Below are 15,086 nucleotides of genomic sequence, written 5' to 3'. Positions count from 1 at the left end.
GTGGCCTGTGAGCTCCATGCAGTCCTCCAGCTTTTAATTGCACCCTCCCCACCACCACTGCTGAATTTGCCATGGAAGATTATGTACAAAACCATGCATGGTGTGGAGAATGTGGATAGGGAGACATTTTTCTCCCTCTCCCATAATACTACGACCCAGGGTCATCCCATGAAGCTGATTGGTGGGAGATTCAGGAAAAATAAAAGGAAGCACTTCTTCACACAGCACATAGTTAAATTATGGAACTCACTACCACAAGATGTAGTGATGGGCACCAATTTGGATGGCTTTAAAAAGGGTTGGATCAATTCCTGGAGAAGAAGGCTATCAATGGCTACTAGTCCTGATGGCTATATGCTACCTCCACTATCAAAGGCAGTCTGCATATGTAAACTAATTGCTGAATAACATGAGTGGGAGAGTGCTGATGTACCCATGTCCTGCTTGTGGTTTTCCCATGGGCAGCGGGTTGGCTATAGTATGAACAGATGAATAGATGGACCCCTGGTCTGTTGCAGCAAAGAAGGGCCAGCGGTTTGCTGCCAAAGCAGTAAAAAAATGATCTGTTTTAAAGTAAATTTGACCCTTTTTTTGCACCCATGGTGGCAAATTCAGCAGCGTGGCAGAGGAAAGAAGTGCAGCCCCCTGTGGGCTGGGTGGGTGTGGGTGGAATTTATTTATTATTTATTTATTTATTTATTTATTTATTACATTTTTATACCGCCCAATAGCCGAAGCTCTCTGGGCGGTTCACAAAAATTAAAACCACAGTAAAACACCCAACAGTTTAAAACACAATTACGAAATACAGTATAAAAAGCGCAACCAGGATAAAACCACACAGCAAAGTTGATATAGGATTAAAATACAGAGTTAAAACAGTAAAATTTAAATTTAAGTTAAAATTAAGTGTTAAAATACTGAGTGAATAAAAAGGTCTTCAGCTGGCGACGAAAGCAGTACAGTGTAGGCGCCAAGCGGACCTCTCTGGGGAGCTCGTTCCACAACCGGGGTGCCACAGCGGAGAAAGCCCTCCTCCTAGTAGCCACCTGCCTCACTTCCTTTGGCAGGGGCTCATGGAGAAGGCCCCCTGTAGATGATCTTAAGGTCCGGGTAGGTACATATGGGAGGAGGCGTTCCTTCAGATAACCTGGCCCCAAACCGTTTAGGGCTTTAAATGTTAATACCAGCACTTTGAATTGGGCCCGGACCTGGACTGGCAGCCAATGAAGTTGTAAAAGGACTGGCGTAATGTGATCTCGCCGGCCAGTCCCTGTTAATAACCTTGCTGCCCTGTTTTGCACCAGTTGAAGTTTCCGGACCGTTTTCAAAGGCAGCCCCACGTATAACGCATTGCAGTAATCCAAACGAGAGGTTATCAGAGCATGGATAACTGTAGCTAAGCTATCTCTGTCCAGATAAGGGCGCAGCTGGTATATCAGCCTGAGCTGATAAAAGGTGCTCTTTGCCACTGAGTTCACCTGTGCCTCAAGTGACAGTTCTGGATCGAAGAGCACCCCCAAACTACGGACCCGATCCTTTAGGGGGAGTGCAACCCTGTCCAGGACAGGGCAAACATCACCTCGCCGGACAGAAGAACCACCCGCTAACAGTACCTCCGTCTTGTCTGGATTGAGTTTCAGTTTATTAGCCCTCATCCAGTCCATTACCGTGCCCAGACACTGGTTCAGAACAGCCACTGCCTCACCTGGGTTTGATGAAAAGGAAAGGTAGAGCTGGGTATCATCCGCATATTGATGACACCTCAGTCCACATCTCCGGATAACCTCCCCCAGCGGCTTCATGTATATGTTAAACAGCATAGGGGATAAGATAGAGCCCTGTGGAACCCCATGGCTTAGGTGCCACGGCACAGAGCAATAATCCCCCAGCACCACCTTCTGGAATTGGCCATCCAAGTAGGAGCGGAACCACTGCAACGCAGTACCTCCAACTCCCAGCTCAGACAACCTATCCAGAAGGATACCATGGTCGATGGTATCGAAGGCCGCTGAGAGGTCCAGGAGAACCAACAGGGTCGCACTCCCCCTGTCTCTCTCCCGACAGAGATCATCCGACAGGGCGACCAAGGCAGTTTCCGTTCCAAAACCAGGCCTGAAGCCCGATTGAAATGGATCTAGATAATCCGTTTCATTCAAGAGTGCCTGGAGTTGTCCTGCAACCACCCGCTCAAGCACCTTGCCCAGGAAAGGGATATTAGCCACCGGCCTGTAGTTGTTAACATCCTCCGGGTCCAGATTAGGCTTCTTCAGGAGTGGTCTAATTACCGCCTCTTTTAAAGAGGCCGGCACCACTCCCTCTCTCAAGGAGGCATTTACAACCTCCTGGACCCAGCCGGCGATCCCCTCCTTATTTGATGTAATGAGCCATGAGGGGCAAGGGTCAAGCACACAGGTGGTCGACCGGACTTGGCCAAGCACCTTGTCCACATCCTCGGGCCTCACTAACTGAAACTCATCCAATAAAACTGAACCGGACGGCGCTCTGAACACCTCTACTAGTGGAGCTGCATTAAGTGTGGTGTCCAATTCATGACGAATCTGAGCGACTTTATCTTCAAAGTGCCATGCAAATTTGTCACAGCGTGCTACCGAGGGTTCCACCATCTCTCGCCCTGGCCCAGAGTGTAACAGGCCACGAACCACCCGGAAAATCTCCGCCGGACGACACTGAGAAGACGCAATGCTGGTGGAAAAGAACTGCCTCTTTGCCACCCTCACCGCCACAGAGTAGGCTCGATAGTGAGCTCTAACCCGTGTTCGATCAGACCCAGCACGAGTCTTCCTCCACCTGCGTTCTAGCCATCTCCCCTCTTGCTTCATCGCCCTCAGCTCAGGTGTATACCAAGGAGCTGACCGGGCTCTGCTCAGAGGGAGAGGACGCTTGGGCGCGATCGTGTCAACCGCCCGAGTCATCTCTGCATTCCACAGAGCGACCTGGGCTTCGACAGGAGCACCGGCCATATCAGCAGGAAAATCCCCCCGAGCCCTCTGGAATCCATCGGAGTCCATTAGCCTCCGGGGGCGGACCATTTTAATAGGCCCCCCACCCTTGCAGAGGGGAAAGGCCGCCGAGAGTCTAAACCTCAGTAGGAAGTGATCTGACCATGACAAGGGGGTAGATGTTAGTTCCCCCACTTCCAGATCACCATCCTCCTGCCCAGTCGAGAAAACCAGATCAAGCGTGTGTCCCTTTGCGTGTGTTGGGCCGATGACATGTTGAGACAGCCCCATGGTTGTCATGGCAGCCATGAAGTCCTGAGCCGCTCCAGAGACAGCAGCCTCGGCATGGAAGTTGAGATCCCCCAGAACCACCATCCTGGGGGTTCTCAACACCAGGTCCGAGACAACCTCCGTCAGCTCAGGCAGGGAGACTGTGGGGCAGCGGGGTGGACGGTACACCAGCAGAATCCCTAATCTGTCTCGAGTACCCAACACACAGTACAGACACTCAAGATCAGCACTCGACTGAACAGGAAGCCTAGAGAGGGAGATTGTATTCCTATAGATCACGGCAACCCCCCCTCCCCGGCCCTCGAGTCTGTGCTGGTGCTGCACCGAGTACCCAGGAGGGCAGAGCTGGGTGAGAGCAACCCCTCCCAGTTCCCCCACCCAGGTCTCAGTGATGCATACCAGGTCAGCCCCCTCATCCACAATCAGATCATGGATGAGAGAGATTTTGTTTTGGACTGACCTGGCATTCAGCAGCAGCACCACCAGACCCGAGAGCAAGCTGATAAGGCCGCCAGGAACCATCTGGTTGGGGGAAGGACTAGAAGAGGCCACCTGAGCCCCACACCTGCCAGCCTTCAATAGAGATAGCATGGTCCAGAACCAAGATCAGATTTGTCAATTGAATCTTCTGCCTAGGCTCCATTGCTTACCAGGGCAGGATCTACACTACTGCTTTAAAATAGCTTATAATGGTTTTGACAACTGTTGACGCCCACAACACACTCTACTTACAGTTTTCAAACAATTTTCAAAGTGTTATATCCTGCTTGCTGTAGATCTGCCTAGGAAAGCTATATAAAAATTGCCCTGTGATAATTTTCAGTATAGCAGTGTTAGAATGCAGAGAATATATATTGTTCAGATTAAAACCCAAATTATAACACTGGAAGCAGAAAAGTTATGATTACTTCTACCTTGGTCCAGCGGTTTCAAGTAAATGGTTTCAGGGTTGCAACTGAGTGGTCTAAGGAATAATGTTTCCTGAATACCTGGAAAATAATATCTATCCTTCCCCCCCCCCTCCATCTCTGACAGTTCAAAACAAACTATGAGGAACGAATACCTACTAAACACCATGATTCTAATGAAACATCTATCCTTGCTGGCATTATAAACAACGTGTCAGAAGCAATGGAAAACCTAACTCAGTTAAAAAAGGAGATGATCCCTGTTCCTGGGGCTGTAAATGGAGTGAATGCACTTGGACTGGTTGTGTTCTCGATCAGCTTTGGACTGGTCATTGGGAACATGAAGGAACAAGGACGAGCACTGAGAGACTTCTTTGATAGCCTTAATGAGGCTATCATGCGATTGGTAGGACTAATCATGTGGTAAGTATTGGACGCTACTCTCTCGTCAGCCATTGGCCCTCAGAGTTCCTTACCTCAGGATGCTAACCCTAACTTCCGCCTCAGTCTTTCTGACAGACCTGAAAGGCTTGAAAGTGGGGAGTGAAAGGCCCCTGTGAGAATCCTGTCCCACCTCCCTCTTCATTGAGCCCCCTTCCGGTGGGTTTTCAGACTGCTCAGTGAAGCAGACACCCTTAGTGGAGAACTGAAGGTGAGGATATATTTGAATATAAGAGCAGAGAGATGCAGGGTGAGGAGGGCAGCAAGGCCATGGAAGGCTAAATTATTTGTTAAAACTACGATCAGTGTTATTACTAGCAAATTGGCCAATTCCTGAACTGGTATAAGTTCACATACTATTAGTTTACTTCAACATACCTAAGCAAAATCTACAACAGCTTTCCCCAGCCTGGTGCCTTCCAGTTGACTACAACTCACATTAGCCCTAGCCAATTGGGGATTGGCCAGGTTGGGTAAGACTGATCTACAACAACATAGGTTCTTGCTTTTGGGCTCATTTTCAAATCAGGTTAACCTGTTTAGTCTACCGAGACCAAATTCATACTTTGCACTTTGACAAAACCAGAGTCAGTCCAAAGTGGGGAGGGAGCTACAAAAACCCAGAACAATACCCATCATACCCCAGTATGACAACTAGGATTAGAATAAACTAAGGTCACATCTTGAATATGAGGGATCTGCAATGTGCCTAGCATTTTCCACTTATTTGCCACTAATTTTCAGTGTGGGTAAATAACAAAGCACTGATACATGTTAATTCAGAAGTAAGTCCCACTGTGATCAGCCAGGCTTATTTCCTAGTAAATGTGTTTAGGATTGTGCCCTAACTCCTCTTACTTAGGGCACAATCCTAACTAAGGATTTAGTTAGGAAAAATGACTTACAACTCCCAGAATGCCCCAGCGGGCCCTGTTGACAGTGGAATTCAGGACTTTTTTTTTGTCTGAACATGTGTAGGATTGCACCTTTAGAATGTAACATGGAAGTTCTGAGTATGAGAGAATGATGAGTTACATCGATAGCACATAATTTGGCACATATATGGTCTTGTAGTTGAATAATAGCTCAGTATTAACTTCGTAATTTGTTTATAGGTACGCACCACTTGGTATCTTATTTTTGATAGCTGGAAAAATTGTTGAGATGGAAGATATGGGTGTGATTGGAGGACAGCTTGCCATGTATACTGTTACAGTCATCATTGGCTTACTCATCCATGCTATTATTGTTCTCCCACTGCTCTACTTTGTAATTACTCGAAAGAATCCTTGGGTCTTTATTGGAGGATTGCTGCAAGCTCTCATCACAGCCTTGGGAACATCTTCAAGGTAGGAATATTCATAACCAAGTCAAGTTTGGCTTTGGGTCAAATTTTGCATGGGATAAGTTTTGAATTGTGAACATTGAGGGATGATTTGCATATGTGTGGACATCATTTCATTGGCCCACACATCATGCTCCAATCCAGCCCTAGTCATGTTTGACAAATGTATTTGCACATGACTACTTGTACATCAATGTGGATGGAGAAGCTCATGTGAATTCACATATCATTGTAAGCAGTACAGTGAATATAAATTCTATCCATCTTGGCATGCATGTTCCAATGTGCACTTAAATGCACATCTGATTCACATCCATGGTTCCTGATCCAGCAAGTGAACATCTAAAGCTGCTTTATACTAATTCAAACCATTTAGCCCAGTACTGTCTACTGGGGTGGGCATCAGTTCTTGAAGGCTGCGGGTAGAGGCCTACGTTCTTCATCTGAAGTGAAAAGGATTGAACTAGAGAAAATTTGCAGACACCGTATGTGGTCTACCAAAAATGTATGGCCCTTTCCAGTAATATGCACACAGAAGACTAAACTATGTATGAAGATAACCTTAGCCAAATTGGAATACTGGGCAGTATCCAATGTGACATGAACCCTAATGTAAATTACATTGCACTAACAAAAGGGACGTCTAGCACAACATCAACAGCATTAGCTGTTGCAATTGAATTCCCCAGAAAACCCATCAATGTTAGCTATTGCTATTAGTGATGTGCAAGAGGTCCCTTACATTAGCACAACATAATTTACATTAGTGCTCGTGTTGCATTGAATATTGCCCATTGACTCACAGCTCAATGTTGTGAGTCAGTTCCACTGAAATACATAGTCCTTCGAGTAATTTGAGGTGATAGGAAATTCCTGTCAATGGTATGTCTTCTGGGTGGATCATTCATATTTGCCAATTTCCATGATGTCAGCACTAAAAAGTGTTTAATCATTATCCGCAGCAATTTTCCTGCCTTTTTCAAGTGTTGTAATGCTATCTTTCTCCCTCTTTGCTTTTAGTTCTGCCACCTTGCCAATCACATTTAAGTGTTTGGAAGAGAATAATGGGGTAGATAAACGCATTACAAGATTTGTGCTTCCCGTGGGTGCAACTATTAACATGGATGGAACAGCACTGTATGAGGCACTGGCTGCAATTTTCATTGCACAGGTTAATAACATGGATCTAAACTTTGGACAAATTATCACAATCAGGTTGGTAAACCTTGCAAAAACTTCAAAGTTTGAAATGGTTCTGTTTAACAGTGAGATTAAGGTCTGCTTATTTATTATTTTATTTATTTATTACCTTTATATACCGCCCCATAGCTGAAGCTCTCTGGGCGGTTTGCTTATCACATTGCATGGCAGCAAACACATTTTTCTTTCACCATGTGTTCCTGTATTGGGAGCCTTGGCAAATCTCAGCTCCCATAAGAAGAACCATGCTGGATCAGACCAAGAGTCCATCTAGTCCAGGGCCAGAATGACATCAAGCAAGATATAAGACTTTGAAAGCAGTTTGAAAACTGTATATGTAATGTGTTATGGCCCTCAACAGTTGTCAAGACCGTTATAAACAGTTATAAAGCAGTAGTGTAGATCCTGCCCACCACTCTGTTTGCACAGTGGCTGACCATCTGTCAATCAGTGACCCACAATCAGGACATGGTGCAACAGCACCCTCCCACCCATGTTCCCCAACAAATGGTGTATATAGGCTTAATGCCTCTGATATTGGAGGTTGCACTTAGCCATCAGGACTAGTACCCATTGATAGCCTTTTCCTCCAGGAATTATCCAGCTCCTTTTTAAAGCCAACCCAAATTGGTGGCCATCACTACATCTTGAGGTAGCAAATTCCATAGTTTAACTATGTGCTGTGTGAAGAAGTACTTCCTTTTATCTGTCCTGAATCTCCCACCAATCAGCTTCATGGGATGACCCTGGGTCCTAGTATTATGAGAGAAGGAGAAAAATGTCTCCCTATCCACATTCTTCACATGATGCATAATTTTGTACACCTCCATCATATCTCCCCTTAGCCTCCTTTTTTTCCAACCTAAACAATCCCAGGTGTTGTAACCTTCCCTCATAGGGGAGATGCTCCAGCCCCTTCATCATTTTAGTTTCCTTTTTCTGCACTTTTCCCAACTCTATCATATCCTTTTGTAGGTGCTCAGGAAAAGCACCAAGTTCCATGCATACTCTTTTTTCAACTTCAGTAATTTTCCATGGAGTATATTAAATGTGCTATCAAATGGATATAGAGCTGAATGAGGCCCCTGTAGCCCCCTCCCCCACTACCCAGTACAGCCCCTGCCACTGTCCTATCAAAATTTGAAGTTGCTGATCGAAAGAATGCCTATTTGGCACAAAACGTCAATGACAAACTGCTACAGAACATAACATTTGTCAACTTTAGCTTGTGTGCAAGCTAAATTTGTGCAGTAGCGCATTCTGGTAAGAACATAAGAGGAACCTTGCTAGATCAGACCAAGGGTCAATCTAGTCCTGCATTCTGTTCACACAGTGGCTGACCAACTGTTGACCAGGTACCCACAAATAGGAGACGAATGTGCAATTTGTGTGCATAGGCTTACTGCCTTTGCTACTGGAGGTAGCAAATAGCTTTTAGGAATAGTACCTATTGATTGCCTTCTCCTCCAGGAATTTAACCCCCTTTTAAAGACATCCAAATTGTTCACAATCATTACAACCTGTGGTAGTGAATTCCATGCGCTGTGAGAAGAAGTCCTTCCTTTTATCTGCCTTGAATCTCCCCCCAATCAGCTTCATGGGATGAACCCATAGGGTTCTAGTATTATGAGAGAGGGAGAAAAATACCTTCCCACCATGCAATCAGCTTTTGACCCTGTATTTTGAGAAAGGGAGAAAAATGTCAGCAGCAAAACTCTGTGGCTCTTTTTGTTTTGGGGACCTATTTGAACTGGGTGGGTGGGTATCCCCTCTGCCTTCCAAAGCTGCCCACCCCAGCTCTTGGGACGTGTGTGTGTGTGTGTGTGTGTGTGTGTGTGTGTGTGTGTGTGTTAAAAAAATACAGACCCATTGTGTGAGAAGTGAGGAACTCTTGCAACGATACTGTTGTTTTTATACTGTTGTTTTTATGTTTCTGATGTTTTTTTAAATTTTGTATACTTTTTCATGTTTACCATTTTTAACTGTTGTAAACTGCCCAGAGAGCTTCGGCTGTGGGGCGGTATATAAATGTAATAATATTTAGCTACAGTTATCCATGCTCTGATAACCTCTCGTTTGGATTACTGCAATGCGTTATACGTGGGGCTGCCTTTGAAAACGGTCCGGAAACTTCAACTGGTGCAAAACAGGGCAGCAAGGTTATTAACAGGGACTGGCCGGCGAGATCACATGACGCCAGTCCTTTTACAACTTCATTGGCTGCCAGTCCAGGTCCGGGCCCAATTCAAAGTGCTGGTATTGACATTTAAAGCCCTAAACGGTTTGGGGCCAGGCTATCTGAAGGAACGCCTCCTCCCATATGTACCTACCCGGACCTTAAGATCATCTACAGGGGCCCTTCTCCGTGAGCCCCTGCCAAAGGAAGTGAGGCAGGTGGCTACTAGGAGGAGGGCTTTCTCCGCGGTGGCACCCCGGTTGTGGAATGAGCTCCCCAGAGAGGTCCGCCTGGCGCCTACACTGTACTCCTTTCGTCGCCAGCTGAAGACCTTTTTATTCACTCAGTATTTTAACACTTAATTTTAACTTAAATTTAAATTTTACTGTTCTAACTCTGTATTTTAATCTTATATCAACTTTGCTGTGTGGTTTTATCCTGGTTGCGCTTTTTATACTGTATTTCGTAATTGTGTTTTAACCTGTTGGGTGTTTTACTGTGGTTTTAATTTTTGTGAACCGCCCAGAGAGCTTCGGCTATTGGGCGGTATAAAAATGTAATAAATAAATAAATAAATAAATAATAAGTAAATAAAATAAATAAAATCAGCCTCATGGGAGGTCTGCTTTTGGGAGCCTCAGGTTGAACTGGAGGCAGAACAAAGGAGAGCTGTCACTCTGCTGGGTTCGCCTCTTTGGCCCCACCCCCATCAAAATGCAGATTGGCTCAGCAGTCCCCTCCTGGGACTGTGCAGCTGCTCTTCACCAGCCTTTCTTGCTTTGCTGCCGGCCTGCTCGCCCTCACAATTCATCGCTCCCCGTTAAGTGGGGGAACTCGGCTTATGATTGTTTTGGTGTTCCCTTTGTCTGAACAGCATCACAGCTACAGCTGCCAGCATTGGTGCAGCAGGAATTCCTCAGGCTGGCCTGGTCACTATGGTGATTGTATTGACATCTGTTGGTTTGCCCACAGACGATATCACCCTCATCATTGCCGTGGATTGGTTTTTGTGAGTATTCCTCACGAATGCAGGGTAAACTGTATCATAAAATGAAATAAGCTAGGGGCGCTTGTGCAAATCATTTTAGTTCATTCCTCTTTGGATGTGTTGTGTTCCTTTACAACAGTAATACTCAGACAGATTGCATAGGATTTTGGAAATGGTCATTTCATATACAAAGCAAGCCAGCATGATGTATTTGTCAGGACGTTTATGTTGGCCCTGGAGGTATCAACTCTCTGTTCACCTAGGAAGCCTACTAGTTGGTCTCTCCTCTCTCTCTCTCTCTCTCTCTCTCTCTCTCTCTCTCACGCACACACACACACCTTAATTCATATGGTTGTTGGGGTGCAAAAAATGAAGATAACCCCATATGCAAATGTAACAAATAAAACTCTTTGCATATTTGTGTAACTGCAAGGCTTTCCACCATGGCTTTCCAAATTGCACGGCGCTTTTTTTTTTTTTTTTTGCAATTCATGTTGTTGAAAAGTTCCATCACGCAGACGGTCTCACTGGCCAACACATTTTCAGTGAGCAAAATTTAGCTTGCCAAAAGCATTAATTGCTGCATCCTTCCAAATGATGCAGTTCTTCATCCATGTCCAGCGACATTTTATAGAGTAACATATCCAAGAAAAAAGAAAAAAAGGATAGGTCCCTGCGCAATAGAGCATACATGCAGTGATAAAAGCTCTTATTCTGCTGGCTTTGCTACTTAATTATTTAAATATGCTTCTTAGCTGGATTCAGAATTGAATTTTCCCTGCATACTGTCAGTATTCTCACTACTACAGTACCAACAAACAGATTAAGGGCGAAATCCCAGTTGGCACCCTCCGAAATCAGAGGCTTCTGAGTATCCTAATGCAGGGCGGCTGGAACAAGTATAGAATCATAGAGAATAGCAGAGTTGGATGGGGCCTACAAGGCCATCGAGTCCAACCCCCTGCTCAATGCAGGAATCCACCCTAAAGCATACCTGACAGATGGCTGTCCAGCTGCCTCTTGAAGGCCTCTAGTGTGGGAGAGCCCACGACCTCCCTAGGTAACTGATTCCATTGTCATACTGCTCTAACAGGAAGAGTTAGGTGATCTTCACCTCCATGCTCCAGCCACCCTGCATTTTTGCTAAACATGCGATTTTGCCCATCTAGCCAAGGGGGAAGGAAGGAGGCAGGGACAAGTATTGGAAGCTGCATAAGGCAGCATCCCTGGTTTTCTTCCCACCCCTGTGATTGCCCCCTGTCTTCCTGCTCAGGTTTCTGAGTATGGAGAGGTAGCTGGCGCAGTTCTCTCTGCACCAGCTATGAGGGGGAGAGTAAGGGAGTGGATGGGGAGCATGATCTCGAAGCTGGTAAACCAGACACTCTCTAGGGGCAATGGGATTGCTCTCTTAATTCCATTGCAGATTACATCTTCCTTTCCTAATTTTAGTGAATAAATGTGTACATGTATTGTATCATCTAGCAGATGCTTTCAATGACTGTTTTTAAATAGTCCCTCTGCCTAGTTTATTTAAAATGCAACCTATTCTCTAGGGATCGTCTACGAACCACTACCAATGTTTTGGGAGATTCTATCGGTGCAGGGATTGTAGAACACTTATCACGGCACGAGTTGAGAAACAAGGATGCTGAGATGGGTAATTCTGTGATAGAAGAGAACGAAATGAAGAAGCCTTACCAGCTGATCTCACAAGAGAATGAGAATGAAAAGCCCTTAGACAGTGAAACCAAGATGTAAGGTAGAGGAAGTTCAACGCAGAGCACTAGATCTATGAAAAGTGTATACTTTCTCCAATCCTGACTATATCTTGTCTTATCTCTCTCTATACAAACAGAGCACTGAAAAGATTTAGGGTTTAACTAATGAGAGACATGAAGCTGGCACATGCAGGGTCTCTTTGCCTCCTCTTCCTTGAAACATCTAAGTAAGGGCCACGCTTAATGTGATGCCACCTTTCTGTGCGCATTGGCCTGCTCCCATAACCAATAATGTGAGGCAGGAGAAGGGCAACACTGTCAGGTCACATGTGTTTACCTAGATGTTATTTGGAAGAAGAGGAAAAAGATGTGGAATGGCAGCAGCTTTGTGTCTCTTGTAATGCCTAGTTAAGCCCTTTGTGAAAATATTACTAATTAGTAATGATTGAAGTATATTATTGCATCCCATTTAAAAAAAATATAAGGAATACCAGACATCACACAAAGTTGTGATGTGATATATTACGGGATGAAAAATACTTTGTAGGCAAATTATTAAGAATATTCAAGTGTACATGTTTCCTAGTCCTGTAAATGTGATCGCACTTAATATAAGCTCAAAGGGCAAAGCGTAGAAGGAATCCTGAAAAGAGTTTTATTTGTTTAAATGACTGTTACATGTTTTTAACCCCACAAAGGGTGTGATTCTATGCATGTTTAGGCAGAAAAAAGTTCTAAAACTCCCAGCATTCCACAGCCAGCATGGATGGGTAGGAAATGCTGGGAGTTGTAGGACTTATTTCTATGTAAAGGGGTATAGGATTGTGCCCTAATCTGCAGTCCTATACCTTCTTACCTGGGAGTAAAGCCCATTGGACTCAATGGTATTTACTTCTGAGTAGATATGTATAAGATTGTATTGCAAGTCAACTTCTTACACTTGATACATTCCCCAGAGAAGTGAGTAGCAAATTTTAAAGCTATGATTTCTTTATGTTATTGCTATTGGAGCAGTACAAGTAAGAATACTGATTTTCAAAAGATTAAATATATGGATAATATTCCCCCTTGACTCACACTTGTTACCAGCTAAGCAAAAGGGGATGTATCATGTTTTCATTTCTATTCAATGGGATATTTTAGTACCAAGAAGAGCCTGATACTTCCTGGTACTGTGCACCTTCATGCCCCATTGACTTCCTAGATCCTGAACCTGCAAATACCTCTGTGTACGTGTAAGTTACTGCTACTCATGCACACTGTCTTTTCAGGATCAGCAATCTAATATTTGTATACGTATCTATGTGTATATGTACATACATATATACATATAGCACACACATGCACTTTGGAACTATATTTTCATCCCTTTGTTGCTATGGGGGATATTAAAATGTTGGTACCGCATAAGTGTGGGCTTTTGAAATAACTACTGAGTATCCAACACCATTTGGATACTGTTATCAAACCACTCGGAACATTCCATTGATCAAACTAGATCAGGCCTGCACAAGTTTTAACTCTCCTAGCCCCAAACACAGCCTACCACACAAGTATCATGGTCTACCAGACACAACTGCCTATTTTTGCTGCCTGCCAGGGATTGCAAAAACAAAGAACTGTCAAGCATCAGACACACCTGAACACACAGCTGATGAGCTACACTCAGCTTCATAAACTGTGTAGGTACAATAATAAATTGTAAAGATCTACAGCTGCACAGTGCGTGAGTTTGATAGACAATTTCACTGGAAGTTGGGATCCTAACTGACACTTTTTAAGGGAGTCTCTGCATTATGCATTTATATACCCATATATCTGTTGTGGATTTTCCAACTGATTTTGGAAATTGTAGTTTAGTCAGCTTGCTGAGAATTCTGTTAAAGAGCCCTAACCCATCCCCCACTCCCACAAACATACAAGGATAGCATTACAAGAATAGCATAGTGTGAAGCTGAAAGTTAGCTTTTTATTTACTATAGTGTGTGTGCAGCCCCAATTCAGATCAGGATTAAATCCCCTCCCCCATATTAGAACCACTGTTTCCCCCCTAGAAATCACCACTTGTATTTGATGGGGGTTAAAAAAGTGGGGGGGAAGTCTCCTTAGGTATAAATGGAAGCTTGTTTTATTTTATTTTTCTCCCCACTCATGTGTATTGGGGGGATATGGAGGGAAATAGTGGGAGATGGATTAATTATCTCCTCCAAGTGCATCTGAATTGAGGCCGTATGTGCTTACACTAGAATAAATAAAAATCTAACCCTTAGATACACACTATGTGATTAGCGTAACAATTAGTTTGGATCACACACAGAAAACAAGAGTTCCCTGGAAAGAGAGACTATTAAACCAGTTTAAATCCATGATACAGATATGACCTAATTCGTCAGCATCTTTCTTCTAATGACTGTTAAATGCCCATTTAAGCTGTCCACCTAAGGTTGAAGACAGGCATTTTAAAGTGTTGTTAAAGTGATTTTTGAACACCTATTTGTTGTATTTCAAGCCATTTGTTTTCAGAGCAGACACTGGCTGCATTCACATGTAAAACTAAACCATAATGTAGTACTGAGTGCTCTTTCCCATCCCACTTGCCAGGAGGAGGAATAAGCCACCAGATTTCAATTTAATTTCAGCAGATTACTGGCTCGTCATGACATGTGAACTAGGGGCAGTATCCAACTGTGTCATTCAGTTAGCACAAATTATGTTGCACTAGAGGAAACTAGGGCCAGATCTACACCAAGCAGGATATAGCACTATGAAAGTGATATGAAAGCAGTTTATAAGAGGCAGGAGCCACACCAAGCAGGATATAGCACTATGAAAGCAGTATGAAAGCAGTATATGGTATGGGTCGATGGGCCCCAACAGTTTTTAGTGCACTTCAATACCGCTATAAAGCAGTAGTGTGGCTCCTGCCTCTTATATACTGCTTTCATACTGCTTTCATAGTGCAGTATGAAAGTGTAGATCATAGTGTAGATCTGGCCTAGGTTCTGAGCTATGTGAAAGAAAAATATCTAACTTATGTTACAAATTGCACAAGCATG

At 44.1% G+C, this 15,086-nt stretch overlaps 1 protein-coding gene across 1 annotated transcript in view; it reads left to right on the top strand.

Annotated features, from left to right (window-relative positions):
• Positions 1 to 13,129, top strand: part of SLC1A3 (solute carrier family 1 member 3) — a 54,267-nt gene extending 41,138 nt beyond the window's left edge. The window contains exons 5-9 of the mRNA XM_063128162.1: positions 4,290 to 4,585; positions 5,719 to 5,952; positions 6,969 to 7,163; positions 10,199 to 10,333; positions 11,866 to 13,129. Coding sequence (XP_062984232.1) covers positions 4,290 to 4,585; positions 5,719 to 5,952; positions 6,969 to 7,163; positions 10,199 to 10,333; positions 11,866 to 12,070 — 1,065 coding nt within the window. The 3' untranslated portion in view covers positions 12,071 to 13,129. The remainder of the gene's footprint in view (positions 1 to 4,289; positions 4,586 to 5,718; positions 5,953 to 6,968; positions 7,164 to 10,198; positions 10,334 to 11,865) is intronic.
• Positions 13,130 to 15,086: the final 1,957 nt, after the last annotated feature.

The sequence above is a fragment of the Elgaria multicarinata genome, chromosome 6 (genome assembly GCF_023053635.1).
Source record: "Elgaria multicarinata webbii isolate HBS135686 ecotype San Diego chromosome 6, rElgMul1.1.pri, whole genome shotgun sequence".
Taxonomy (NCBI): Eukaryota; Metazoa; Chordata; class Lepidosauria; order Squamata; family Anguidae; genus Elgaria; species Elgaria multicarinata.
This window is presented reverse-complemented; position numbering and strand designations above follow the sequence as displayed.